The 27549-nt window shown below is 48.6% G+C and overlaps 1 protein-coding gene across 1 annotated transcript; it reads left to right on the forward strand.

The window, feature by feature from the left end:
- Positions 1–977: 977 nt before the first annotated feature.
- LOC120812609 (mothers against decapentaplegic homolog 3) lies at positions 978–20805 on the forward strand. The gene is made up of 8 exons (XM_040168742.2): positions 978–1827; positions 14457–14650; positions 14754–14888; positions 15143–15268; positions 16110–16322; positions 16416–16553; positions 17214–17358; positions 18804–20805. The coding sequence occupies exons 1-8, from the start codon at positions 1625–1627 to the stop codon at positions 18925–18927; spliced, it is 1278 nt and encodes a 425-aa protein (XP_040024676.1). The 5' UTR covers positions 978–1624; the 3' UTR covers positions 18928–20805.
- The last annotated feature ends 6744 nt before the right edge of the window (positions 20806–27549 follow it).

Genomic DNA, 27549 nt, shown 5'->3' on the forward strand with positions numbered 1-27549 from the left:
CCGCTTTTCAGCGCAGGAAAGGCTTCTCTTTTGAAGCTGGAAGAACAAAGGGAGCCCCACACCCTAAACCGTTCCACTATCACTCTCTCTCTCCGTGGCGAGCTCAGCTGCGTTGCACACTCTTTTGTACATCTGGCACTTTCGACTCCTTGACACTGTGTGTGTGTGTGTGTGTGTGTGTGTGTGTGGGTGAGAGAGAGAGGGTGGGGTGTGCGGAGGGGTGGAGGCATATGTGGGAGTTGCGTGCATGTGTCAGGCTAGTTGTGGTTTCAGGGGCTGAGACGCGCTACGCACCAAACGGCCACCATGTATGGTAGAAATGCTCCAACCTCTAACAAGCTGAGGCAAGTTGGTGGCTCAGCCCGTGCGTGTGTGCATGACTTTTATCACCTTCCATCTCACAGCAGCCCCAGCAAGTTATTTACCCCCGCGGAGACAAAGCAACTCGGTGGCAATTACTTGAAAAGTGTTGTGTTGGAGCTGCTGAATTTGAAACGCTGCAAGTATTTGCACAATTAGCACGCACACACAGGAATGTAACCTTGCCTGTTGTATAGTCAACAGTGTGTGGATTTTCAAAAATAAAATGGAGAAAATAAGGATTACTTTCCCTTCCAAGATAAAAAAAAACCCTAAACTTGATTACCGTGTGGGGGGAATAAGGAGCCAAGAACAGTGTGGCCCTCTTCGGATTATAATTATGCTGTAAGGATAAACTGAAACAGATGGATGATTTTCTTTGGGGAATTTTCAAGATACCGAGAATAAGTAACGCAGTTTCCACACACACACACAACAATAAAGATCAACAACAGATGAACGAGGACATCATCCAAATTGCTGTCACTTGTAATTTTTTGCAGCTATATAACTAAATCAAGTGATTTGTGCGTGTGTTTGTGAAAGCTTATTGAGGCGCTTCCAAATGCTAATGCTAATAATCAGCAGTGGAAACTGAGATTGTGCAATATCAGCGCAACCACATTTGTCCAGCTGCTCGAGGTGGCCTCTTGCAGGTCTGCTGTGCAGCTCTGGGGCCTGAACGATGACTCTCAGCAGCAGCTCCTGCATTTGCATTTGATGCAGACTTCTTGCAGACTTTAGTCGCGGGGGGACGCAGCACCGCGGATGGATCTCAACTCAACGAAAACTTCGCCGATCGGATTTTTTTTAGAGCGGGAACGCCGCTCTAATAAAAGTGCTTCCGCTTTGCTGTTTTGAGTCTTGTTCGAGTTGAAAGAAGCGGTCCGGGCGTCACGGATTTTGTTTGTATTTGAAATATATCTGCGTTCGAAGCGGCGCGGACGGGACTAGCTTTCCCGGCGGAGGAGCACCGAATCCGCACAGCGACGGCGCGCCGGTGCACACGGTTCACCGCCGAGCTCGATCCAGACGGAGTGCGCTTAAACTGGAGGGTTTAACTCCGGGACGCATCGGCGCCGCGTCCGAAAAACAACAACACGCCGCCGTTAGCGAAGCAACGCGTTGAACCTCCGCCGAACCGGACCGTTTTTATTTTTCGAAGGGAAGTTGTTCCCGTGCTTAAAAAAGCAGCAGCAGCAGCAACAACAACCGCGCGGACTTCTCTCTCGACCCTGGAAGGACTCGACGCCGAAGGCTCAAGATGTCAATTCTGCCCTTCACTCCCCCCATCGTCAAACGCCTCCTGGGCTGGAAGAAGGGCGAGCAGAACGGCCAGGAGGAGAAGTGGTGCGAGAAGGCGGTGAAGAGTCTGGTGAAGAAGCTGAAGAAGACGGGACAGCTGGACGAGCTGGAGAAAGCCATCACCACCCAGAACGCCAACACCAAGTGCATCACCATCCCCAGGTGAGGGTCACCTTCGCCCCCCACTCCCCCTCCCCCCGACTCGCCTTTAGACGCGCACGTGGAGGGTGACATTTTCAAATCATTTAAAAAAAAAAAAGGGAGAAAAAACCCGCCGCGTCGCGTTACTTTTTTCGCGCTGACGTCGGTCACGCGGCACCGCGCGCGCGTCAGTCGCGGCTCAATCGAGAGAGATGTCGTGCAGGTTGTCGCGATGCAACGTGTTGTTGTTTTGAGCTGGCGTCGCGCTGTTTGCGCAGAGGGACGGAGTCCCAAAGTTATATAACTTGGCTTTAATCTGGGACACTTTCGCGCGGTGCGGGTGCGCGTGGGCGGCTCTGTCGGTGCAGCCGTTCGTGCACCGGGACAGAATATGAATCAAATCTGCCTTTCAACACCACGTTGCTGCTGATTCCTGCATGTGTTACATGCACTTTATCCAGCACACCATGAGACACACTTGCAGTGGTTAGTCGATAACTCTACAGAAAGTTAGCGGATGGTTTTAGATGCATTTATTAATGCTGCACGCTGCTCAAATGAGAGGTTTTAATCTTTTGCTTTTGTCATGCAGATGAATATGTTGTGGTTTTGGACATTTGAATGCATATGAATGCGTCGACTGGGTGATTGGCGGATAAATCCGCAATGAAAACATCAAGTTTAGGTGCAGCCCTGAATTATGGCCATTTAATCTGAGGCCTCCATCAAAAACAGCATTACAACCTTTTATAAAAGTAGGATTTTGTGTGTGTGTGTGTGACAAATGAAGACCTCAAACCTTTGCTCGTGTCCACAAAATCTCCCTTGCATCTGCGGGTGATTTAGATTTAATAGCGCACGGGGTGTCAGATGAAAACCGAGCTCCGCACGGGGCTCTCCCACATTCTTCACCGCCGCAAGTGTGCATATCGTAGCGCGCGGAGGCCCGGGGCCAACTTTCGGAGTTAAGCCTACCCGGAACGTTGAACGATGTTTGTCATGATCCAGGTTTTATATTTCCCACCACTAATTCGGAGGAGGGGAGTGCATTAAGATGACCCCCACAGATTGGTGCGGCCTGACACCGTCCCTGGAGAGCTGCTGTTTCTATTAATCCCCCCCCCCCCATCATTCTGGCTGGATGTCAGCGGCCGCCTGCGTGTCCAGGCCCGTCCATGAGGAGGGCCGCTCCTATCGCTCTGACACGCGTGACTCCCCCCGGTGAGGCTCAGCGCCTCCCGTCTCCGTGACGGTTCGCCGCGATGGAGCCGGGCGTCAGGTGGCGGATTAGCGGATCGAGTGTCCGTTTTGGGGGGAATTTAAGGTTAGGCTTGTTGAAAAACAGGTGGTTTACTCATCGCGGGTGATTTGAGGTCTCATATCTTTGAGGGCCAAATTCCATAAGCTGGTTTAGAAATCCGCTTAGAAATCTTCCAGCTGTTTTGTACGAAGCAGCTCTTTTAATGTTAGTCGTATCTGACAAACTTTCCTTGTCCAGTTGTAAAAATGAGATGTTTTTGAGTTGCTATGATTTGAATCCCAAGCTGTAGTTTGCAAACAAAATGCTCTGAGAGTGTGTCATTTGGGCTCGACTCGCCTTTTTAGCTCACTGTGGTTTCCACAAGGAGCTGGGTTTTTTTTCAGGACCAGTAAGCAAAGTGAATGCTGGGGGCTGGTGTCCAAGTTCAAGCCTTAGTCACTCAACGACAAGCAATTGTGGCGTTGCGGTTCTGACCTCTTCTTACATCGTTTCTCCCCATGAGCTGTAAACACAAACAACAAAAAGTTCTGAGCACAGAGTGCAGGTCCGACTGCTCGTGTTGTTGGACCAAAAAAAGGCTGCTGTTTGGTTCCTGTTATCGACCCATCGACTCATTCTTTACTTGCTTCAAGCCGTGGTCCTCAGTGTTCCCTGACCTCTAAAGATGGCGAAGAACCCGTAAAGGAAGTGATCAATTCAACCCAGGCCGCAGTTGTTTATGTTTATGCAAGTTTATGAAGGGATTTAGAGGGAATACCTTTTAAAGAGGTTCAGTGGGGGAACCCTGGTGGTGCATTACACATGATTCAAGGTGTGCGTTGTGTGTTTTGGCGGAGCCTGGGGGGTTGGATTCCTCCCTCTGGCTTACCTACCTTAACTCAGTCTGGCTTACGGCTGGGGAGCGCTTCGGTCTTGTCCACACACATCCTTCCTGCCAGCGAGACCTCCGTCTGATTCACACTGCAGCGTGTCCGGGCAGGAGGGAAGGAAGGAAGGAAGGAATGAATCCATCCATCCATCCCTCCCAAGTACAGAAATAAAAGATGGGATAAAACAAAAAAGACAGGGGAAAGAGAGATTACCAACATACAAACGTGGCCATTCACAGGAAGAGAGTCAACAGCTGTGTTCACATCTGTGTCCCTGCTTTAGATTCATGGAGTTGCAGACGATTTAGTCAAAGTTTACAGGATTGTTTTTATTGATTCTCAGTCAGCCCGTAAAAAAGTGTCTCGATTTAACCCCAAAAACGGATAGTTATCTTGTGGACGTGATGTCCTACAGGAAGGTGCAGAGGGAGGTTAAGGTTCCCAGTGCTGTCATCACGTTTGGGGTTTGATTTTAACAAGGGAGGGTGACGCGTACACCATAGACAGCAAGACTGAATATAACCGGTGAAAGTGACAGATGAGATATCCTAGGAGGAGGAGGAGGAGGAGGTGGAGGGGGCAGGAGAAGGAGACAGAATATTTGACGAGACGCAGCAAAGCGGATTCTGGAGCTCATCGGCTCCTGTGGCCGCGCTGCAGGAGGGAGAACGACGCACTAAAAGCTCAGAGAGAACAGGTGTGTGTTCCATGCAGGCAGCCGCCCTGCATCAAAAGAAGAGTGTGTGTGTGACTGGATCAGGGATAATAAACACACACACACACACACTGTCGAGAAGATACGGTGTGCACTTGTATGCTGTACATACAGCAACGCGCATACCAATTTGTTTTTTTGCATTATTACTATATGAATTATTATTCAGCTTTGTTTGATAAGAGAATGAGTGATGATGTCACACTCTCAGATATTTCACTTGCCCAGATCCGAGATCTGTAATTTGGGATATTTTTTTCAAATTGACATTAGAGGCTGACATGCTGGTCCCTCTCTCCTCCAACATGATCCCACAGCGAACATCGTCAGCATTCTGATCCTTTACATTTAGTTCATTTCAGTCATTTCAATTCCCTCAAACAACAGCGAACACGCATATAAAAAACAAAAGATTTGATGGGATTGAGCATCAAATGTTTCTATTTAGTTCATGCCCCATAGACCAATCGATTAGTGTTGCTGCTCTATATTCTTTAAAAACATCTTAACAACATGGTGCTTAATAGCGGAATAGATGTCCGCTTACTTAACACACAGACGCACACACACAGACACACAATCTCTCTGTGACTCGGTCTCTTCCATGATAAGTATCACACCTGAGTCATTTGAGACCGCATTGTTTGATAGAAGACAGGTCACACAGAGTTTGTCTGCGTCTGTGTGCGTATTTGTCTGTCTGTCTGTGTGTGTATTTGTCTGTCTGTGTGTGTGTGTGTGTGTGTGTCTGTGGTTGGCTGCTCTGACGATGGTATAACGCTGCCTTCAGTAGTCTGCTTCAGGATTCCTGTCATTGTTTAATATGCTTGACAGAAAGTGGATACTGTTGAACTAAGCGTGCGTTTGTGTGTGCATAGGTGTGTGTGCGTGTGTGCGTGTGTACTACAGTACCTGTATAATGTGTTTACTTTGTTTCAAAGGCAAACAGTAACGGATCAGCCAAAGCTCACTGGCTTCACCTGCACGCTCATACTTTAGTCTACTGTTTTATTAAAGGATAGTATCTTAATATTGTGTTACTGTGACAGGTGTGTATCTATTATTGTATTGTGTATCTATTATTTAGAATGTTTAAAAGATTCAACATGTATGTATTGTAAGAAAAGAAGGGAAAGATATGAAACTGTTTTTTGTGGATATTTATTTGGTTTTAATTTAACTGTAATGTAGTTAAAACTCATAATTTACTGATTGTGTGTGTGTGCGTGTGCACGGGGGTGGAGGGGGGGTGTTAGTCAGCTCAGAGGAATGCTCGCGCTGCCTCCCGGCCCTTGAGGAGGGCGTAGGCTGCTGCTGCTGGGGTGGAGGGGGTTAGAGAGACAGCGCTGCCTCAACTTGGCCTTCTCACTATCTGCGGGGGAGTGCATGTGCACGGCGTAGGAACACACACACGCACACGCACACACGTTCCCCAGACAACAAGCCTGTCTTTGTGCTCCTCTGGCCACCCCTGCTGCTGCTGCACTACAGCTGGATCTGTGAGGGGGAAACACTTGACATGAAGGAGGTTAGGAAGGAGAGGGGATAGGAAGCAGAGGGGTTAGGAGGGAGCGGGGTTAGGATGGAGAGGGGATGGTAGAGGGGTTAGGAGGGAGAGGGGATGGTAGAGGGGTTAGGAGGGAGAGGGGTTAGGAGGGAGAGGGGATGGTAGAGGGGTTAGGAGGGAGAGGGGATAGGAGGGAGAGGGGATAGGAGGGAGAGGGGATGGGATGGAGAGGGGATGGGATGGAGAGGGGTTAGGAGGGAGAGGGGTTAGGAGGGAGAGGGGTTAGGAAGCAGAGGGGTTAGGAGGGAGAGATGATAGGAAGCAGAGGGGATAGGAGGGAGAGGGGTTAGGAGGGAGAGGAGATAGGAAGCAGAGGGGATAGGAGGGAGAGGGGTCAGGAAGCAGAGGGGTTAGGAGGGAGAGATGATAGGAAGCAGAGGGGTTAGGAGGGAGAGATGATAGGAAGGAGAGGGGATAGGAGGGAGAGGGGATAGGAGGGAGAGGGGTTAGGAAGCAGAGGGGTTAGGAGGGAGAGGGGTTAGGAAGCAGAGGGGTTAGGAGGGAGAGATGATAGGAAGCAGAGGGGATAGGAAGCAGAGGGGTTAGGAGGGAGAGATGATAGGAAGCAGAGGGGATAGGAGGGAGAGGGGATAGGAGGGAGAGGGGTTAGGAGGGAGAGGGGATAGGAGGGAGAGGGGTTAGGAGGGAGAGGGGTTAGGAAGCAGAGGGGTTAGGAAGCAGAGGGGTTAGGAGGGAGAGATGATAGGAAGCAGAGGGGATAGGAGGGAGAGGGGATAGGAGGGAGAGGGGATAGGAGGGAGAGGGGATAGGAGGGAGAGGGGTTAGGAGGGAGAGATGATAGGAAGCAGAGGGGATAGGAGGGAGAGGGGATAGGAAGCAGAGGGGTTAGGAGGGAGAGATGATAGGAAGCAGAGGGGATAGGAGGGAGAGGGGATAGGAGGGAGAGGGGTTAGGAAGCAGAGGGGATAGGAAGCAGAGGGGATAGGAAGCAGAGGGGATAGGAGGGAGAGGGGATAGGAGGGAGAGGGGATAGGAGGGAGAGGGGATAGGAAGCAGAGGGGATAGGAGGGAGAGGGGATAGGAGGGAGAGGGGATAGGAAGCAGAGGGGATAGGAAGCAGAGGGGATAGGAGGGAGAGGGGATAGGAGGGAGAGGGGATAGGAAGCAGAGGGGATAGGAAGCAGAGGGGATAGGAGGGAGAGGGGATGGGATGGAGAGGGGTTAGGAGGGAGAGGGGTTAGGAGGGAGAGGGGATAGGAGGGAGAGGGGATGGGATGGAGAGGGGATGGGATGGAGAGGGGTTAGGAGGGAGAGGGGTTAGGAGGGAGAGGGGATAGGAGGGAGAGGGGATGGGATGGAGAGGGGATGGGATGGAGAGGGGTTAGGAGGGAGAGGGGATAGGAGGGAGAGGGGATGGGATGGAGAGGGGATGGGATGGAGAGGGGTTAGGAGGGAGAGGGGTTAGGAAGCAGAGGGGTTAGGAGGGAGAGATGATAGGAAGCAGAGGGGATAGGAGGGAGAGGGGTTAGGAGGGAGAGGAGATAGGAAGCAGAGGGGATAGGAGGGAGAGGGGTTAGGAAGCAGAGGGGTTAGGAGGGAGAGATGATAGGAAGCAGAGGGGTTAGGAGGGAGAGATGATAGGAAGCAGAGGGGATAGGAGGGAGAGGGGATAGGAGGGAGAGGGGTTAGGAGGGAGAGGGGTTAGGAGGGAGAGGGGTTAGGAAGGAGAGGGGATAGGAGGGAGAGGGGTTAGGAAGCAGAGGGGTTAGGAGGGAGAGATGATAGGAAGCAGAGGGGATAGGAGGGAGAGGGGATAGGAGGGAGAGGGGATAGGAGGGAGAGGAGTTAGGAGGGAGAGATGATAGGAAGCAGAGGGGATAGGAGGGAGAGGGGATAGGAAGCAGAGGGGTTAGGAGGGAGAGATGATAGGAAGCAGAGGGGATAGGAGGGAGAGGGGATAGGAGGGAGAGGAGATAGGAGGGAGAGATGATAGGAAGCAGAGGGGATAGGAGGGAGAGGGGATAGGAAGCAGAGGGGTTAGGAGGGAGAGATGATAGGAAGCAGAGGGGATAGGAGGGAGAGGGGTTAGGAAGCAGAGGGGATAGGAAGCAGAGGGGATAGGAGGGAGAGGGGTTAGGAAGCAGAGGGGATAGGAGGGAGAGGGGATAGGAGGGAGAGGGGATAGGAGGGAGAGGGGATAGGAAGCAGAGGGGATAGGAGGGAGAGGGGATAGGAAGCAGAGGGGATAGGAAGCAGAGGGGATAGGAGGGAGAGGGGATGGGATGGAGAGGGGATGGGATGGAGAGGGGATAGGAGGGAGAGGGGTTAGGAAGCAGAGGGGATAGGAAGCAGAGGGGATAGGAGGGAGAGGGGTTAGGAAGCAGAGGGGATAGGAGGGAGAGGGGATAGGAGGGAGAGGGGATAGGAGGGAGAGGGGATAGGAGGGAGAGGGGATAGGAAGCAGAGGGGATAGGAGGGAGAGGGGATAGGAGGGAGAGGGGATAGGAAGCAGAGGGGATAGGAAGCAGAGGGGATAGGAGGGAGAGGGGATAGGAGGGAGAGGGGATAGGAAGCAGAGGGGATAGGAAGCAGAGGGGATAGGAAGCAGAGGGGATAGGAGGGAGAGGGGATAGGAGGGAGAGGGGTTAGGAAGCAGAGGGGATAGGAAGCAGAGGGGATAGGAGGGAGAGGGGTTAGGAAGCAGAGGGGATAGGAGGGAGAGGGGATAGGAGGGAGAGGGGATAGGAGGGAGAGGGGATAGGAGGGAGAGGGGATAGGAGGGAGAGGGGATAGGAAGCAGAGGGGATAGGAAGCAGAGGGGATAGGAAGCAGAGGGGATAGGAGGGAGAGGGGATAGGAGGGAGAGGGGATAGGAAGCAGAGGGGATAGGAAGCAGAGGGGATAGGAAGCAGAGGGGATAGGAAGCAGAGGGGATAGGAGGGAGAGGGGTTAGGAAGCAGAGGGGTTAGGAGGGAGAGATGATAGGAAGCAAAGGGGTTCACTCTCACAATACAGAACGATCTGCAACGTTCCCTCTTGACTCTGCTCTTTATTTGAGGAGCAGCACTTCAACACAAGGACCTGAAACAGACGCTTTACCTTCACAGACCCGATGCAGCAACACAAGACGCAGCCGAATCGAGATCGTGACCTCGTCTTTACTATTTAAACCTTTCAATGTGCTTTATGATTCAAATATTTGAAGTGGGAACTCAAATTCGTAAGATGTGAATGCGTTCGGCGTCTGTTATGAAGACTCCTCGGGTGTCTGGTGACGCGAGGTGTCACATTGTTTCTTTATTTAACTCAAACGCCATCAGCGCGGGAAGGACCGTCCCAAACCCGCTGACCCGCGTCCAAACACGAGAGCTCGCCAGGTTTGTGGTTGTGACGGTTTCTTAGCCGGTATCACAGCGACACTGTGTTTGTTACTGAATTCACTGCACCATCATTTCACACGGGTACAAGGCGGTTTTTCTCTCAAAATCTATCCGATTGATGCAATTAACAAAATTTGGGGTGAATATGTAAAATGTCTTTTTTCACATCACGATAGTTGTATTTTCTAAAGCCCAATGTCATGTATTTATTCCATTTCTGTCTAATAATTAAGAGAACATTTAAAGAAATTTGCTATTTTTATGGGAAAACGTAAACATAAATGGCTATTTTTATTTTTCTTCACCCTATTTTCCGATTTCTGACAATCCGCTCGGAGAATAATCGATCGGGAATCAACCCCCTGATATCAGCTGGTCTTCGCGTCACTTGGTCGGGCGTCGTCTCCGGTGGAGTTTTGAAGAACGATAAAGCGTTCGCTTCACTGGACGAGGAGACTTCTGGAAAAATACTTAAACCGGACTTTTTTGGGAAAAAAAAAAAAAAAAGATTTATTGATGACTCGCGTGTGGAATATTTTCAGACATTCATCACGTTGAAGCAGCGAGAGTGACGGGCTGCTCAGCTCGTTGAGCGTCGGCAGTAAAAATAACGGCTCCCAGGTTTCCTGAGTCCAGACGGCGTTATTTTGTCGTCTTGTCTGCTGGTGTCTTATTTCCCGTCCCTCGCTGGTCCCAGCGCACCCAATGATGTCACCTGTGGGTTAACCCGCCCCCCCCCTGCTTCCTCTCTATGAAGAAAGCCTGATGACTTTTCCAGTGTGTGTGTGTGTGTGTGTTTCGTTCCTGCTGGAATGTTCTCACAGGCCAAGCTGTGTGTGTGAGCGTTTTTTGTTTGCTGATCGATTCGACGGCTCCTGCGTTGCGATGATGAAACGTGTGTGAGGATCTTGACCTTCTATCCATCACAACAAGGACTATCGGACGTTACACTCAATCGGCCTTCCCTCGAATTATCTCACCGTACCTGAAGCAACTCGCCCCCCCCCCCCCCCCCCCCCCAAAAAGCGTCCTCTGTCCCAGTCAGGCCTTCGGTTTGTTTCTTAATATTCCTCTGATCATGTGACGTTATTGCCTGGACATTTGCGGACGGGTCGTGAAAAGGCACAAAGGCCATTTCAGTCTCGCGCCCCCACCCTCGGTGGGACAGACGGAGGAGGAGGAAGAGAAAAGGGGGCGTGGGGGGAGGGGTGGGGGTTTAGGGCCCAGTCACAGACACTGAGCTGCCCTGAGCTGTTGAGACAGTCTGCCAGCCCCATTGTGTCCAGCAGCACCCTCCTTTCTTTATCCGTCATCCACTTTGTGCCCCCCCCCCCCCCCCCCCCTCCTCTTCCTCTGTGACTGGAGGTCCTGACATGAACTTGCAGCCATTAAAAACAACCCAAATGTTTTGTATTATTTGGATCAAGCATGGCGAGGTTAGCAGCCTGAGGGCCCCCCCCCCTCCCCCCCACCGCCCCCTCCTCTGGAAGACAACAGAGATGGACGTGGACACAAAGACGTGGAGGACATCAGAGTCACTGAGCTCAGACCTCCACTGGGTTACAGCTCAGAAGAGCTGTAAAAAGTCAATTTCAAAAGGGTTGAGAGAGAGCGTGTGTGTGTGTGTGTGTGTGTGTGTGTGTGTGTGTGTGTGTGTGTGTGTGTGTGTGTGTGTGTGTGCCCGGGCTGAACACACACAGTGTGTATGTTTGCGTCTCCGAGCGTAACGGGGTTTGCCCCCGAGTGTTTGTTTTGACCCTCCCTCCCTCCCTCACGAGCTCAGTGAAGCTCAATCTGCTCTGTCTGAGTCGGTTTATGAGTCAGCCAAACGCGCACACACACACACACACACACACATACACATATTACATGTGTGTGTTTGCCACTCCACAGCCTACACTCCCTCCTTTCCAAACCAAACGTTAAACAGATGATTATTAAATGTATGAGTCCCTTGAATTTATCTTGCCCTCCCTCCCATTGACACAAACAGAGCTGGTTGGGCATAAAGGTCACGTTCAGGCTCAGTTGCGGGTCATAAAACACACTGATGTTGACATAATTTCCCAGTGTGGCAAAACAAATCTATACCATTTGGTCCCTTTTTTTTTCTTTTTTCGCGATCAGCTTCCCTGTGGTCAGACGCACATCGACGCTCGTTGTCGAGCAGAAAGTCAATCGAGCGCTCAAACGTTTGAGCCACGTTGCCTCCACTGCAGGACAGAGAAGTGGACGGCAAATTTACACTATTTTACAAACGGTCGATGTTGCAAAAACTACATCCATCCGATATTTGGCCTGGGTGGTAAACACAAGCAGGATTGAGGTCCACCCAGCAGGGAATTTGGTGTTACAGCCCCCCAACCCCCCTCCACTCTACCCCCCACACCCCCCCCTCTCTCTGAGCTCATTTTAAAGTGCGCTTTAGGGATCTGGGGCAGCTCGTCTCAGGCCGAGGCTTGATGGGGAGGCAGGAGTGTGATTTCACAGGTTTTTTTCTTTTTCCATCAGTTTCTCATTCAACATGCAGCAGTCATGACCCACCCGGATGAACTGAGTCATGCAGACTCAGGGGGGTGCGTGTGTGCGTCTAGTTGTTTCATTCAAACAGGGCTTTTGATCAGCGAATCAACATGCAGTCAAAGGCGTCTATTTTCGATAATCGATGACGTTGTTTTTGAATCCTTTCATCTGGTGGTTCCAGCGTCTCACATTTGACTGTTTTTGGGGCCTTCACTCGTCTTTCGTGATCATAAATTGGATTTTGTTTGTCTTTTGAAGATCTGAGCTCTTTGAAATTGTGATGAATCATTAATTCATGAACCAAATGAATCATTGAGGAAATTAACAGCAGATTCATCGCCAGTGGAAACATTCTTTAGTTGCAGCCCTTATTCACAATTCCAAATATTGGAAATTGTTTTATGAGGAAGAAAATGCACTCAAAATGAACCAATATTTAAAAGCTAAACCTTTTTGTTTTTGTTCTTCTTGGATTAAATCTACCAGCATTGCTAACTGTTGCTTTTGTCCACCTATAAACCCCGCTGAGACCCACTGAAATGCTAAATAGAAGCATTCGTGTCGTCCGAGTTTGCGGCCGTGCGTCGTGTCTGGACCAGTGAGTCTGTTGTGCGGTGTTGTGCGTGTGTCGCTCGGCCATTGAATCGGTTTAGTGAGTCACGCTCTTCCTTTGCCCGTAAGCCCTTTTCCTTAAAAACACTGACTGGAAGTACTGCAGGACACCAAATGGCCCCGTAATGCTCTGCAGTGTGTGCGCGTCCGTCTCCGCCCACGCGGTCGAGCCCTCAACAAACAGCCACTCAGCCGCAGGGACACACACACACACACACACACACACACACACACACAGACACACATCAGACTAACTCATCTTTGTTTACAACCTGCTTGAGGATTATGATGCACTCTTTTGGGGGGGGGGGGGGGGGGTGTCTCATTCCAACGTTGCTTGTGACAGTTTGTGCTCTTTTATCTTAAAACTTGTTTCGGAGCGTCGGCTCGTGATCGCCGCTCCACTTCCCGTTGAGGATTTCCAGCGTTTCCCTCGTGTCGTTTTGGCTTCTGGTCAATTTCACACGAGTCACAAACTTCCACGAAACAACCGATGTGGTGAGAGGAAACCGCACCACTGAACCGTGACGACTCAGGCGCATGTCAAACACGGGAAAACATGAAACACGAAAGAGGAACATCGACCACGAGTAGAACCTCACAAACACCAGCTGAACGCTTCGCTTCCACTGGATCGCTGTTCGCTTCACACAGGCACTTCCCCTGCAGGGTGTTTTAACTGGATTGCGTGACGCGCCTCTCAGCGCTCGACGCGGCCTAATGGTTCTATTCACGTTGTGTTTCATTGTCGTTGTGTTGCATCACTTCCTGCGTGATGCTGCTGTTATTCTCTCGGAAGAATTACTGCAGCTTCAACGGACATTTCTAACGAGACTAAATGTTCTTCAGCTTTCATCCCGGGACTGTTCTAATATTCAAATGCCCCTCTCTGCGCGCACACACACGCACTCACACTGTCTGGCCTATTTTTTAAAGTACAGACGATGAACGAAAGCCTTTGCCATCAAAAATTGAAGCGCTATTCTCAGCCGGCCGGGGGCACGATGTCTGACCCAGATGTGGCACTGCTGAGCTTTCATTAGTTTAACAGTACACCGCCTTCTTTTTATTTGGGGACTGACATTTGTTCCTCTTAAGAGCTTTAGCTTATGCCTTTAACCCGTACGCTGTACTTGTGTGTGAGAGTGAGCGGCCGGGCCGGAGACGGGGGAGGGGGGGGGCGTGTGCGATGGGTGTCTCTTGCATAAAATGATCAGAGTGTTTTTTGGGTCATTGTGCTCAGAGATTAGAGATTAGCCCCCCCCCCCCCCCCCCCCCCCCCTCCCACCGTTATGACAATCTGCAGAGTCAAACTACCGCTCATTACAGTCCGGCAACCAGTCATCACGCTGCCGACAGCATTATGAGCGCAGAGGGCGACACAGTGGAAGCCATGTTTCTGCACCCTGGCGTGTCATTGCCGGTCATTTTAGTTTAAAAAAAATAATAATTTTATTACTCTCGTCAGGAGAAGGTGTCAAAGCCCAGGCAACATATGCAGAAATATATTTATTATACTAGTATCTAAAAGATAAGGTATATTCTCATGCAGGTGAGTTGGTTTTTTGGTCATGGACCTTTTGTCGGGTACTCAATTTAAATTATAATCAATGCTAGTTTATACTGAATCCACAATTTGTGAGCACCAATCAAACAGAGAGACACACCTCAGACGCCTGGGCCTATTAGCACATCGCTAACCGCTCAAAACTGCTTTTAAAATGATACCAACAATATAACACCCTCCTCTTCCTCCCTGCAGGTCCCTGGACGGCCGTCTGCAAGTGTCCCACAGAAAAGGTTTGCCCCACGTCATCTACTGCCGCCTGTGGCGCTGGCCCGACCTGCAGTCCCACCACGAGCTGCGGGCGGTGGAGCTGTGCGAGTACGCCTTCCACACCAAGAAGGATGAGGTGTGCGTCAACCCGTACCACTACCAGCGGGTGGAGACGCCAGGTACGGGGGGAAAGGGTTGCGTTGCATCACGGTCCCACCACGCAGCATCCGCAGGGTGATGCGGAGGATGTTTGACACTTTGCCTTCATGTCCGTTACCGCAGTACTCCCACCAGTGCTGGTGCCCAGACACACGGAAATCCCCAGTGAGTTCCCTCCTCTGGACGACTACAGCCATTCAATCCCAGAAAACACCAACTTCCCTGCTGGCATCGAGCCCCAGAGCAACTACATACCAGGTATGTACCAGCGCGCTCCCTAACGTGACTCCCACGCAGGTGCTCGCTTCACGCCCAGGCCGAACCCCCCCCCGCGCGGTGACCCGGTGTGCGCGAGCGCGGGTCAGCCGATGCGTCGCTCCTTCGCTCGTGGAAGATTAGATTTCGATGGCACCGGCGGTTGTTCAGACAGCTGTCAGAAAACGCTTGATCAATGTACCGTAAAATGTATGCGAGTGCCTCAGACCGACGCTGTGTGTTTACTCCGCCGGCAGAAACGCCCCCCCCCGGCTACCTCAGCGAGGATGGAGAGACCAGCGATCACCAGATGACCCACAGCATGGACACGAGCTCCCCAAACCTGTCGCCTAACTCCGTTTCACCCACACACAGCAACTTGGGTACGTTGTGTTTAGGTGTGTGTGTGTGTGTGTGTGTGTGTGTGTGTGTGTCTCTGGCTCACAGGCAAATCTTTCAGCAGGAATTCTCTGTTTGTTTCAGCTCCAATTGTGTAAGAAGGAACCAGGTGATGAAAGAAGCCTTTATTTATCTCCCCCCGCGCTGACAAGCCGGGACAGCGTTCAGCCCTGACTCACTTCAATGTATATTCTACGTTTTTTCCACCGGGATGGAAAAACGCCTGCCGGGGGCGAGGGGGGGGGGGGGCTCGGCTGGAAAGCTTCTGATGAAATCACAAAATCACGGCAGCTTCATTCGACACGGCCTTCCTCCTGCCCTCAAAATGTAGAGTTTGTTAGAGAGCGGCCACGTCGAGGTGGAAAAAAGGCACAACTCACCCGTAGAAGTTGGAGATTTCATTTCATCACTTTGGCTCCAGCGCTGTCGGTTTTGTCTGAAAGCTAAAAGCTTCTGGGAAACGTTTTGACATTTGGTGACGCAAGCACAGCCTAATGTTTGTGTTGCTTTTGTGTTGTGTGCTCCGCCTACGTTCCCCACAGCCCCCCCACCCTCCAATATTGTGCTTTTTTTTCCCCTCTCCCGTCTAATCTTTTTTTTTTTTTTCGACCATTATTCCTCTGATGGCATCCTTCCTCATCCTGTTAACCTTGACTCCCGTCTCCTGTTACCCGTTTGTCTCCCCGGGTGTCGTTTCGAGCGTTGAATTTCCCGTTTCCGGCTATTAGCGAGCGCGCCGCGACCCGCGGTGCCGCGCTCGCTCCGCTCTCCTCCCTGTCGGCTTTGATGAGAGCAAACATCTCTCTCTCTGCCTCTGTGGGTCAGACCTCCAGCCGGTGACGTACTGCGAGCCGGCCTTCTGGTGCTCCATTTCCTACTACGAGCTGAACCAGCGGGTAGGAGAGACCTTCCACGCCTCGCAGCCCTCGCTGACTGTCGACGGCTTCACGGACCCGTCCAACTCGGAGCGGTTCTGCCTGGGCCTGTTGTCCAACGTCAACCGCAACGCCGCCGTGGAGCTGACGCGCAGACACATCGGTAGGACCCCCCCCTCCCCCCGCCCCCCCAAAAAAATGACATTATACCACTTTTTCTGTACCGTGGCTGAGGTTTGTTTCCGTTTTCCTCAAGGCCGCGGTGTGCGGCTGTATTACATCGGCGGAGAAGTGTTCGCCGAGTGTCTCAGCGACAGCGCCATCTTTGTCCAGAGCCCAAACTGTAACCAACGCTACGGCTGGCACCCGGCCACCGTCTGCAAGATCCCCCCAGGTGTGTGTGTGTGTGTGTGTGTGTGTGAGACACCTTTTTCCTATAGTGTTCATGAAAAGAAAAGCACGCAGAGAAAACGGATGATTCCGTACAGACTTACTGCACTGTGTCATTACGGCGCCAACTAGTAATATCTGTTTCAAATCAAGGCTTTTCTGCTCTGTAATGGTCCGTTCACACGTTAGTGCACAAATGTTCCTCATACGACCTCTTTTTCTTAAATGTCATGACACTCCACATGGCGATTTCATGTCTGAAGTCAGATTAACTTACGGCTCAATCTAGTTCACATACATGGAGACAGTGAATTGATATTTGTTCACCTGATATGATGAGTGCCGTCTACGCTGGATGGATCACATATGTATGAAGCGGTATGAATCAGCTCTATGGAGACTTGTTTCTTGTCTAAGGCTAAATATTATGATGGGCCATCTACATTTAGATGTATCTTATCAACACTCATGTCAGCGTTGTCTGACATTGTGTGCGTATATATAACAAAAGTTAAGAAAATCAATTCATTCCCACAGAATTATCTTTATTCCATGCGTTCAAAACTAAACCTCCCCACAGTCTACATGTGGAAGCGGACTGAAGTCACAGTGGGCCTGACGTTTGGTTGTGTTGTCGCTCGTCCCCCTTGCCCCCCCCCCCCAGGATGCAACCTGAAGATCTTCAATAACCAGGAGTTTGCCGCCCTGCTGGCCCAGTCCGTCAACCAGGGGTTCGAGGCCGTGTACCAGCTCACCCGGATGTGCACCATCCGAATGAGCTTCGTCAAGGGCTGGGGGGCCGAGTACAGGTGAGCTCCCGTCACCGAACGCCTCTGGGGCCCTTTAACAAGCCCTTATGTAAACACAGACTACAGCTGTGAATCACGACCCCGCAGGCGTCTGCTCGCTCCGCGGAGGATCCGGCGGTGTGACGTCGCCGAGCTCCGGTTTGCACGGCAGAGTAGTTTTTTAAAACAAACACGCGTGTGTCGTGTGAAAAAAAAAAAAAAAAAAAGCAGACGTGTCAGACTTTCCCTTTTCCGCCTCCTCCCTGTTTTCCATACGGCGTGACTCACCGATAGTAAGGGAGGACCGCAGCTTTCCTCAAGGGGGGGGGCGTTTGTGCCGCAGGGTTCTCGTGCAGACGTGTGGGGGCAGGATCCAGGCGACTGGACCAGCCACCCCCCCCCCCCCCCCCCCTCCTTCTCTCTGTGCCTTTTCCTCATAACCTGTTCCGTCTTTAATGCACTAAAAATACAAGAATGAACCGACGGGTATTAAGATGAATGAGGAATCTTTTTGTTGCCGGCGCTCGTGAAACAAACCGTGGGAACGGCAGGTGAAAGTGTTCCTCTGGCGCGCCCCTGCATGAATTAGACGTATAACAACGCACAGGGGACGTTTGGCCTGCTGCTGTCGACCGAAGCGATTATTGGTGTTAGTTGTTTTATTTCCTCGCCTCATTCTAGCCGCCTTTTTAAAAGACGAGGTTTAGGTTTGGGAGTCGATGGCAGAGCACAGAGCCGGAGGGGGTCGACGCACACTTTGGCAAATCAAATCCCACTACTTTTTTATTTTATTTATTATTATTTTTTTCCCTAACTACATTTTGTAATACAGCGTCGTCTGCGTCCTCGCAGCAGGCACTTTCGGCCTGAGAGCTGTCACTTGACTCCACTTCCACTCGTAGGTTGAGTTACTTTGAACACTTTGGCCTCTCCTGTCCTCGGCACTAAGTGGTTTGGTATGAAGAGAATCAGAGAGGTGCCAAATTATATGGAGCTCAAGAGGTTGAATGTCTGGAAAAGTACGGTTTGTATTGCTTCCGCTGAAGAAAAACATGCAAGTGGAGAATCCGTTCGATCCTTATCAGAGGTGTATATAGAGCAAAGGTAGTACATGATTATTAAACTACGCTTCAGTGTTTTCAGTTACAGAAGAAAACATGATTCAAGTTCACTATAAAGACAAAGCATTTAAAACCTCTTTGTCTATTTTCTGTTTTGAAAGACACCACCTGAAGAGAGACAGACCTAACTTCACACCTAAGGTTAATTTGACATTAGAACCACCTTAATTCCTTCCTCCGCTGTCCTAAACTGTGTTAGAAGTGTAACCACAAACCTGTCCATTCATCTCTGGGCTCTCGGTGACCAGCTCCTTACTTCACGCGGGGCCTAAAGTGAAAGTGGAGTAGTTTGGGGTTTTGCCGACTTCCGCTCTGAGCTCAACATCTGTTTCTTCGCTCTCCCAGGCGACAGACGGTGACCAGCACCCCCTGCTGGATCGAGCTGCACCTCAACGGCCCCCTGCAGTGGCTCGACAAGGTGCTCACACAAATGGGCTCCCCCAGCATCCGCTGCTCCAGCGTCTCTTAGGGGCCGTGGGGGGGGTGAGGAGGGGGGAGACCCTTCACCCACCCACTTCAGAACACACACAGACTGCATGCAGGTGCACAGCTAGACAAGTGCAGAAAGACGACGAGCCCCTGGTACCCCCCCCCCCCCCCTTCTCATTCAGCCCATCATCAATCTGTAACTTGGTCCTTCCTCCCCACCAGCTGTCAGTGGCACTTTTTATATACATGTTGTTTGTGGCGAAAGGGGACAAGTGCATTAAAGCGGCACCATGTAAGTATAATCTCAACATTTTGTCCAGAATTATTATAAGAGCAATGGGAGCATTTTTTTTTTTTTTTTTTTTTTCAATTAAGAATTTCTTTTCTTTTTTACGATTTTCTTTTTTTGTACAGATATTTTGAGATATTCAACTTTTAAAGCATGTGTAACATACTTTTAAATGCATTTCACTTGACTTTGTTTTCTGTGTTTGGGCATTTGTTTGGTTATGAAGATATTAACAGATGTGACCCAGTGAAACGTATCGGAAATGAATATTATAATGAGAATGTTGGCACTGTGTGAAGGAACATACTGTACGTCCAGTACGAGCATTTGGTTTTCATTCTGTCACGTGCAGCCCGACGTTCCCCTGATGAGGCAAATGGCACAAATAGATGTTGAGACAGCAACAAATGACAAAGCAAAGAAATTAGTCAAAATTAAAATGAAGCATACTGGAGTTACAACTCATAAAACCCACACAGAGTACTTAAAGACATCCATCAAACGTCATCGGGAGGATGATGCACTTTTAAAAAGTGTTTTTTATCCTAGGAATGCAGTGTCTGTACATTCAATGGCAGTTGTAATTCACAGCTGCAACAGTTCTTAGGTTATATGAAATATATCCTGATTTGATTTTCAGGAAGCTTTGCCAATTTGCAAAATACTTTTGCAGCATTGTATTGTGTAGAATTACGACTTGAAAACATCTCACATACTGAACTGAGCACAGCAAACGTAGTTGGAATATGTTTGTGTGTGAGTGATACTGTGTAAAGAGAGCAGGAAGACGCCTTTTTGCTTTTTTAATTTTCTCTCTCAGCAGTCCATAACATTGGTCTTGTTCTCAGCCATCGGTGATATTGACTTTCCGGCGCACTCCAGACTCGCGAAAACCCGCTGAGTTACGTACAGGAACCAGCGGAACGAACGGACGCGCGGCTCTCGAGGCTCTAAAGTCTATTTGGCTACCAACTATCGTTTTTGTGGGAGAGCGAGGCGGTGACGTGTTTTTGGACGACGTGGAAAGAAGCTTCTTCTCAGCTTTGATCCTGTTTCCTCTCAGCCACCCACTAAGGTGGAAGTGGATCGATTTCCTCTCTGGCTCCCTTAACACACCGACAAAGAGACACGGCGGCGGATTTTTCTGAATCCTTTCACATGAATCCGGCTTTTGATGTTAACAGCCGAGTGGTGCTAAATCTTTAACATTTTAGGGACTTGAGAGAAGCGCAAAGCCATAAGATTTTACCGTTGTATGATTGTGAATCTGTTATTGTGTAATTGTGGCTTTTTCAACCTTCTTAAACTGAAATGTGGGATTGTTTCAGAGACCGTAGCATCTACCAGTCTGAGACATGACCTCTGGTGTCCTTGAACGCAGCAGTCTTGAACCCGCGGGTCGATGTAATTACCCGGTAGGGAATATTTCGCTATTAAATTTGCCATTTTTATACACAAGTTACCGTGCTTGTGCTTATATCCTCTTTGTTTAAACTGTTCACTGTAGACGTCATTCGTTGTGATTTATGTATTTGTGCTCTGAATGGGTCTTTTTAGATGTCTTGTATAAAAAGTATACACGTTATTTTTCTCTGCATATAAAAAAAAAAGTTGATGTGATGCTTTAAATTTCTGTTGGTTTATTTTTCTATCAATTGCATTAATATCTGGTGTTGATAATTGGGCAGAGTGAGAAGCAAACTGAGGCCCAAAGTTTGGGCAAAAAATTGGGATATTACTGAAGTTATGATCTCGAGGCTCGTGGAGGCAGCAGAATTAAAACAACTTCATTCATCAAGCAGTTTGACTTATTAGGAGGTTTGAAATGAATGGATTCACATTGCTATGCGAGGAAGTTTCTCCGTTGTAATAAAGCTATATATATATATATATATATATTTTTTTTTTTTTAATTCATGCATGTTAAAACCTTCCGAACACCATTATGCCTTTAACATGGTTCTTGGTCCAAATTAATTTGTCTTATTAGTGGGTTTGTGACGTGTTGTGTGTACATTATGTCACTGTGGCTCAACACTGCCACCTGCTGGCTGCAGCGGTCACTGATGGCTCCATAGAAGGAAGGTGAAGGTTGAAACCGTTCCAACTCTAATTTAGTCAATTAAGTTATTGGATATATTTGTCCTTTTTTCGATAGTTGACACTTGATGGTGACGGTACTTCTATTAGTTTTAATATTAACACTTTGATGCGAAAATGATGCGTTTGAACTGGAAATATTCAGTAGCATTGCTACGAGTGCTTTAGCCATAACAGATTTTGATTTACATTAAGAAAAATAATATGAGCATTCAGATTCAATCCCTGCACAATTATTGATCTCGTTAAGCCAAAACGAGATGACTCAACAGAAAAAAGTAGTGTGTGCATTCATCACTGTTAACTGCCGAGTTAGTGTGTTATTGAAAGATGAACAGATGAGCGCCGTCAGCCCGGCCTCCTCCGCGTGAAGGTCACTCCGGAGCAGGCGCATTAGTCGGTAAACAAATCCATCTCCGCAAAGGTCAACGCCTGTTCTCACTCGGCCTCTCCTCGTCTCCACGACTTCCTCTCTGAGGTCGCCATCGGTCGCTCGCAGCTCCGTCTGCCAGGCGAACAGAAAGCGTCGACTGCAGCATCATCATCAGCATCATCAGTCCACGGGTGGCTACGTTACAGCTGCCTCTGGACAGCAGCAGGTACTCGGAGACGGGCGCCCACTTCTCCACCTGGCTGCCATCGGCCCTCGGCCTGCACACAGGCACACAGATGCCAGTACACTGGCCAGCACTCATCCCCTCCACCCGTGCAGGGGAGGAAAACTGTCGCGCCGCCTCAACCGAGCAGATGTTTTGTTCCAACAACATTCATCAACACCTGGCCAACACTGCTGTTTGATGAAAAACAAATGGAAATAAGATGCTGAGAAGCGGGCCGGTCGCTTGAGAATGTTTGTTGTCGGCGGGGGGGGAGCGAGCGAAAAGACGGAAATGTTTCCCCCTCCGAGCAATTTTCTGCTTCTCGGTTGTAGTTTTATTTTATTTTTCTCGGTTTCTGCGGCAGGAGAGTGAGAAAGAGCGGTGGGAAAAAAAGAGGCAGTGAGGGAAACATATTTACTGACATCCATGGGCTGTCACCACTCTGATTTATGGTGGTTGGAATCCCTGCCTGGTGAAAAGGTGTTGTTGGGGTGTAGAGGAAGCCCAGGCGCTGACCTAGAACTAATAGCATTCGACTTGAACAAGCTGTCCGAGCCGAGCGAGTATGCAGCACCGGGCTGGAGAGGAAATAAGAAAAGTTAGAAAATGGGGTAGAAAAAAAAAAAAGAAGGTTCATATTGCGACCTTTGACTCCATTGACTATTCTCTACATAATACACACGCAGTAGTTCACTCAGGTACTGAGCAGTGAATAGCAGATACTCCTGAATCAACTGTAACTGACTTTAGAGGGGAACCGCCGAGGGACTCGCGGCCCGCAAGGACACAGACGATGTCCTCTGCGATGTCTGATGGAATCTGGAATCATGAGCTCAAGTATTTCTAAAATCCAGGTAGAACGTTCTGTTTCACTGCGTTTTAGAACTAGAACTAGTCGTCAGCGTAAGTCCACTGTGCATAACGCTGCGTGACTGCTTACACACTGAAGAGGATTTGAGGTAAATGTTCATTTCAGCAGGCTGACGTGGTCGTCAGGCGCCACGTTCAATCGCGTTGACCTGCTTGGTTTTGTGTGTCACTTAAAACATGTTTTTTGCTCTCCTTCAATTTGTAAAACCCCAAAAGGTTCCAATGGGCTCTTCAGGGCCACAACGGTTAAACACCTGAAAGGACAGTTTGAAAGTCAAACATTCAAAGAGTCGCGTTTTTTAACGCTCCCTCAAACGCTCGCGGAAAAAAAACGACGTCTTGCTTCAAACGACCTGCGGCGTTTTTTTACGCCGGGAACGTCGTCCTGCCCAGGTTGTATTTTTTGCGCCGAGGGCAACGGCGAGCCCAACAGCTGGGACATAATGAAGCTTTCAGGCACTTGTTCTCCCATCGTGTAGCGCCAGCTCCTGTCTGCTCCCGCCAGATGTTCCATGTTTTCCCGCCAAAGGCCTCGGCTGCCAAAACGGGGGACGATCGTCAGCAAAGCGGCCGGCTCCACTGCTGACTCGTGATTATAGGGGGGGACGGTCGGGTTAATTGACTGTGTCGTGTTTATTGGCCGAGGCCCTGTCACTTGCTTGTCTTCTCTTTATGTAGATCATTTGGACGGTAACTGGAGCTGCTGCTTTTTCGAAAAGACGCCGTGGAGTCGGTGGAGAGCGGATGAGCGCGATGGCGTCGATTCGTTTCATGGAACCGAGACGTCTGACTGTAATAAAGTGCTGTTCACAGAGATGAGGTTAAACTGTGTGTCACATGAGAGCAGAGAGAGAGAGGAGTTCATCCAGAAGTGGAAAAGAGAGACTGAAAGCAGAGTTTTTAAGAGCTCTTTAGCCGATATTACAGTAAAACTTTACACAAACAATGAATCACATTTGCACTGTATTGTCTCCTATTTAGCATCAGAAAACACCTATTTTGTGGAGCCATTTTTTTGAAAAGTGCTCTCTGAATTCACTGTTACTACTTTTTTTATAACCTTCAGTATTTCTATAAACCAAAGACTAACTTTTTTTTGTCAGGATATAAAAATATAAAATATAATTATATATAGTATAAAATTAACAAAGTTGCATCATTTATAAATAACTAGTTATGATCAATAATAATCCTGATAATAATAAATGACTTATTTAAGCTTTTCGTAGACATGGGATCTATATTTAAAGCTTGGGTGGATCTGTTGATTATACGTAGGTATCAGTTTCAGTATCAGTAAAATGTACACTGGTATGGAACAAGTATATAATCCCCATTCCTGAGATGCAGTAGAGACTCAAACGATCAATTATCAAAGGCCGCTTTCATTAGTAGTTGATCGACCGATCGATTACCCCACCCGTCATTTCTAACCTTGAATTTAAATTCAAAACCAGCAGCTTTCAACTGAAAACTCATCGGCTTGAGAATTCTGATCCACTTTTTAATCCGGCTGTGTAGAGATACGTTTCTCTTAACGGCATCTAGTCTTCCCCTTGCCAGTGGAATCGTGTTGCCGGCTAACGGAATTAATAGAGACTACATGTTTCTACATTTTACATTAATTAAACCATTTTCACCGATGCTTCGCTCAGTTCCTGGTAAACTGAGGAGGAACAGAGTCAGACCTCTTTTTTTTGTTTTGTTGTTTTGGGGCGAAAGAAGAAAACCTCTGTGGGCTACCCTGTCACTGATCAACGCACAGTTAGAGGTTTAACATCTGGCAAGCCACTGGAAATTGGCTTGTATGGCATCATCGCGTTGCCATCCTCCTCCCGTCATTAGCTTTCACCATTGCCCCGGGGTTCATAATGTCGTTAGCTTACGCCGAGTCGCAGCAAAGTGATGTTACATGACGCTCCTCCGCTCCTTTTATCGAAGCAGCCTGCCAGGCCGCCTGCTTGTCCTGTTCCACGCGCTCCACGGGGAAATAAGACATGATGGGCGCAGGGGCTTGATGACATGATGCTTTCAAATTTCTTCTACGTCAAACATCATTTAGTTTGGGGGGTTTTTTTGGCGGCAAATAAAAAGCACCACACAAGCTAGCAGGCTGCAAATTTCTAATTTGCTATATTTTCCTGTTCAACATCTGTATGTGGCTCAAAAGATTTACTGCAGAAAGTTGCACCATTGCTGCACTAGTTTTAATTGAATGTGCAGTCAAAATGATTAGCCACAACGACGGAAATTATGTAGTTGTAATTACAAACAGATGGGGGGCTTTATTTGCACTCAAGGCGACTGTGTGCACGGGAAATGCAGTGTGAACAAGAATAATTAAGAAGTTAAAGTCCTGATTTTTTTGTCCTCTTAGTTGTTTAAATATGCAACACTATGATGTAAATTCGTTTCGAATTAGCGATTTAGTTATGTGAGCGCTGTGCCCGAAGCAGCCGTCCCCTTATTGCCTCGAGAGGAAACTCTTTCCTCTTTTCCTCCTCGCTGTGCTCGTTTTCTGCAGGGCGGCAACGTGCGAAAGCTTCGGCGCCTCACGTTGCGCTTGTTTCACGACACCTGAGGGCTCATCGAGACGGCGACTGTTTAAGGGAGCTGGACTTTATTCTCTGTTCCAGGAAGCCTTTTTATCTGTGCTTTAACTTCAAGAGAACAAGCAAGGTGCCACGAGGGGGGGGGTCACGAGATCACATACGGGATACGTGTATAAAACGCGTATAAAACATTTTAATAACACAGCGTCATGTTACACGATTGCCGTGTTGATTTGTGCATGCTCCCCAAGGAAGGTTAAATGATCCATACATTCATGTTCCCAAGAGAATTTATACTAATAACTACATCTAGTACACAAGAAGGATCTGCGGAGATGAAGATTCAAACTATCTTCCCTCTCATTCTCTACAAACTGTCCTCTACCCATTGTCAGTTTTTTTTTTAACACATTACTTGTGTAATTGCTGAATTAGTGTGACATTAGTTGTGGCTATTCCATCGTTTCAGGGACGCCGTGTTGCACTTATTGCAGCCTGGCGCAACTCCGCCGAGGTCAAAGTTCAAGGTGCAGCGGTACTCGCTGCGCAGGAGCAGCCGCAGTTGAAGTACAACAGCGCACAGGTAACTACGACGTTTACCGGAATTATTCATGTTGTTTATTCTGCTGGTGAAATGACCTTTCCTTCCCCCCTCAGGGCCGCTTCTCGTTCTAACAATAACTAATCAGAATGTTGTTTATTCTGTCCAACCCTCTGCAACCGCTATTGGCCTCTAGTGGGCTTTAGACCGTTAAGTGTTCAAGCTATTTATCAAATCCTTTTCAGGAAATAAAAAACAGGCTGCCGGCGTGAGCTTCTTCACTTTAATTTGTCACATTTGTGTATTTGAAGAAGAGATGGAAAGATGATATGAATGTGGTTTCTTTGTTATGGAGCTTTACCTCCCAGTCCTTTAAACCAGCCGGTTCACTGCATTTATTTTCTTCTTTTGCAGTTAGTTCAGCGTACAACAGAGGTCACTAGAAGCTGCTGTTGCATGAAGTTGGCACATCCTCTCCATCAGAGCTGGCGTGTCACAGCGACTGCTTAAGTTTACAAAAAGTGCTGTGGTTGCCAGAAGTCTTTCTTTAAACTACCATGATCTTATTTCCACCCCTCTCTGATTCAGCAAACCTGCAAAGCACAGGCGTGCTTTATTTACGCTGCTGGATTTTAATGCATGACAGTTTTGCTGAGGGGAAAAAAAAAGAAGAGTTCCTCCTCCTCGCCATCGATTCTGGCGCCCGCTTCGACGTGAATCCGCGCCAGAAGTGTCACTTAGATGAATCACTGTTAGTCCAAGCTGGCGTAGCTCGGCGCCGACAGAAGGGAGAATTCCACGCGGATCAAATAAATACAGATGTGAAGTAATTAGTTGTATTCCCAAAGAGCCCATTGTGGGCATGTTAAAGATGCTGGGGATCAGCTGGCTCTCCCACCAGCAGCTTTTATCAATTTAAACAGCAGCAGAAACTAGGTGGGTCATAACCCACGTGGCTCTGCATGAGTCACCTGGCAGGTGAGATGAGCTGATCTTTAACAAGAGCCTCACATCTTCTTTCCTGAAAACTGAAAAAAAATACGAGGAATTAGACAAATCCTAAAATATTTATTCAAATTTTAAAGGTAATTCATTCCACAGTGGTAAAGGCCCGAACCTGTAAGTTGTGAGCAGACGTTGTATTTTGAATTTTCTTTGCCAAGACTGCGCACCAATCTAATGTAATATTTATTTCACAACAAATGTGGCTTTTGTAGCAATTCATAGTTAATTCCCTTTGACTTTAACCTTGATTCAACCAACCTGAGAGCGAATTCTTCTTGGCAATGTCACCCTGCCTGGTTGGGGGAAGATTTATTATTACAACTCACAGAAAGGAGAAAAACATGATAAAAAGCTACAAAAGATATCGACTGCAGTTTTCTTTATATCAAATATCAAATACCTCCCAGATGTATTAATTGAAGAATCAAGCCGACGGTCCTGTTCAAAGATGTTTGTGACAAATCCTGTTGCTTTGGTGCATTGCAACGTTCTGAGAAGCATCTCAGGTTACAGTCGGCCTGTAATTAATGTAAAACAAGCTTTGATCTTCACTCCAACCAAAAACGCATTGGATCCAAAAAGCCCTGCTTGAAGCGCATCATCCTTAACAAAAAGATTACACGTTTGCCAAATAATGCTGCCATTACGATTAATGCCTCCTCCTCGAGAAATTGAAACCCACTTTTTCTTTTCTTTTTTTTTCTCT

Source organism: Gasterosteus aculeatus, chromosome 12 (genome assembly GCF_964276395.1).
Source record: "Gasterosteus aculeatus chromosome 12, fGasAcu3.hap1.1, whole genome shotgun sequence".
Taxonomy (NCBI): Eukaryota; Metazoa; Chordata; class Actinopteri; order Perciformes; family Gasterosteidae; genus Gasterosteus; species Gasterosteus aculeatus.

Coding starts and splice junctions, on each gene's coding strand:
- LOC120812609 (XM_040168742.2), top strand. CDS start 1,625: ATGTCAATTCTGCCCTTCACTCCCCCCATCGTCAAACGCCTCCTGGGC. Junction 14,651..14,753: donor CCAGCGGGTGGAGACGCCAG/GTACGGGGGGAA, acceptor CCGTTACCGCAG/TACTCCCACCAGTGCTGGTG. Junction 15,269..16,109: donor ACCCACACACAGCAACTTGG/GTACGTTGTGTT, acceptor TCTGTGGGTCAG/ACCTCCAGCCGGTGACGTAC.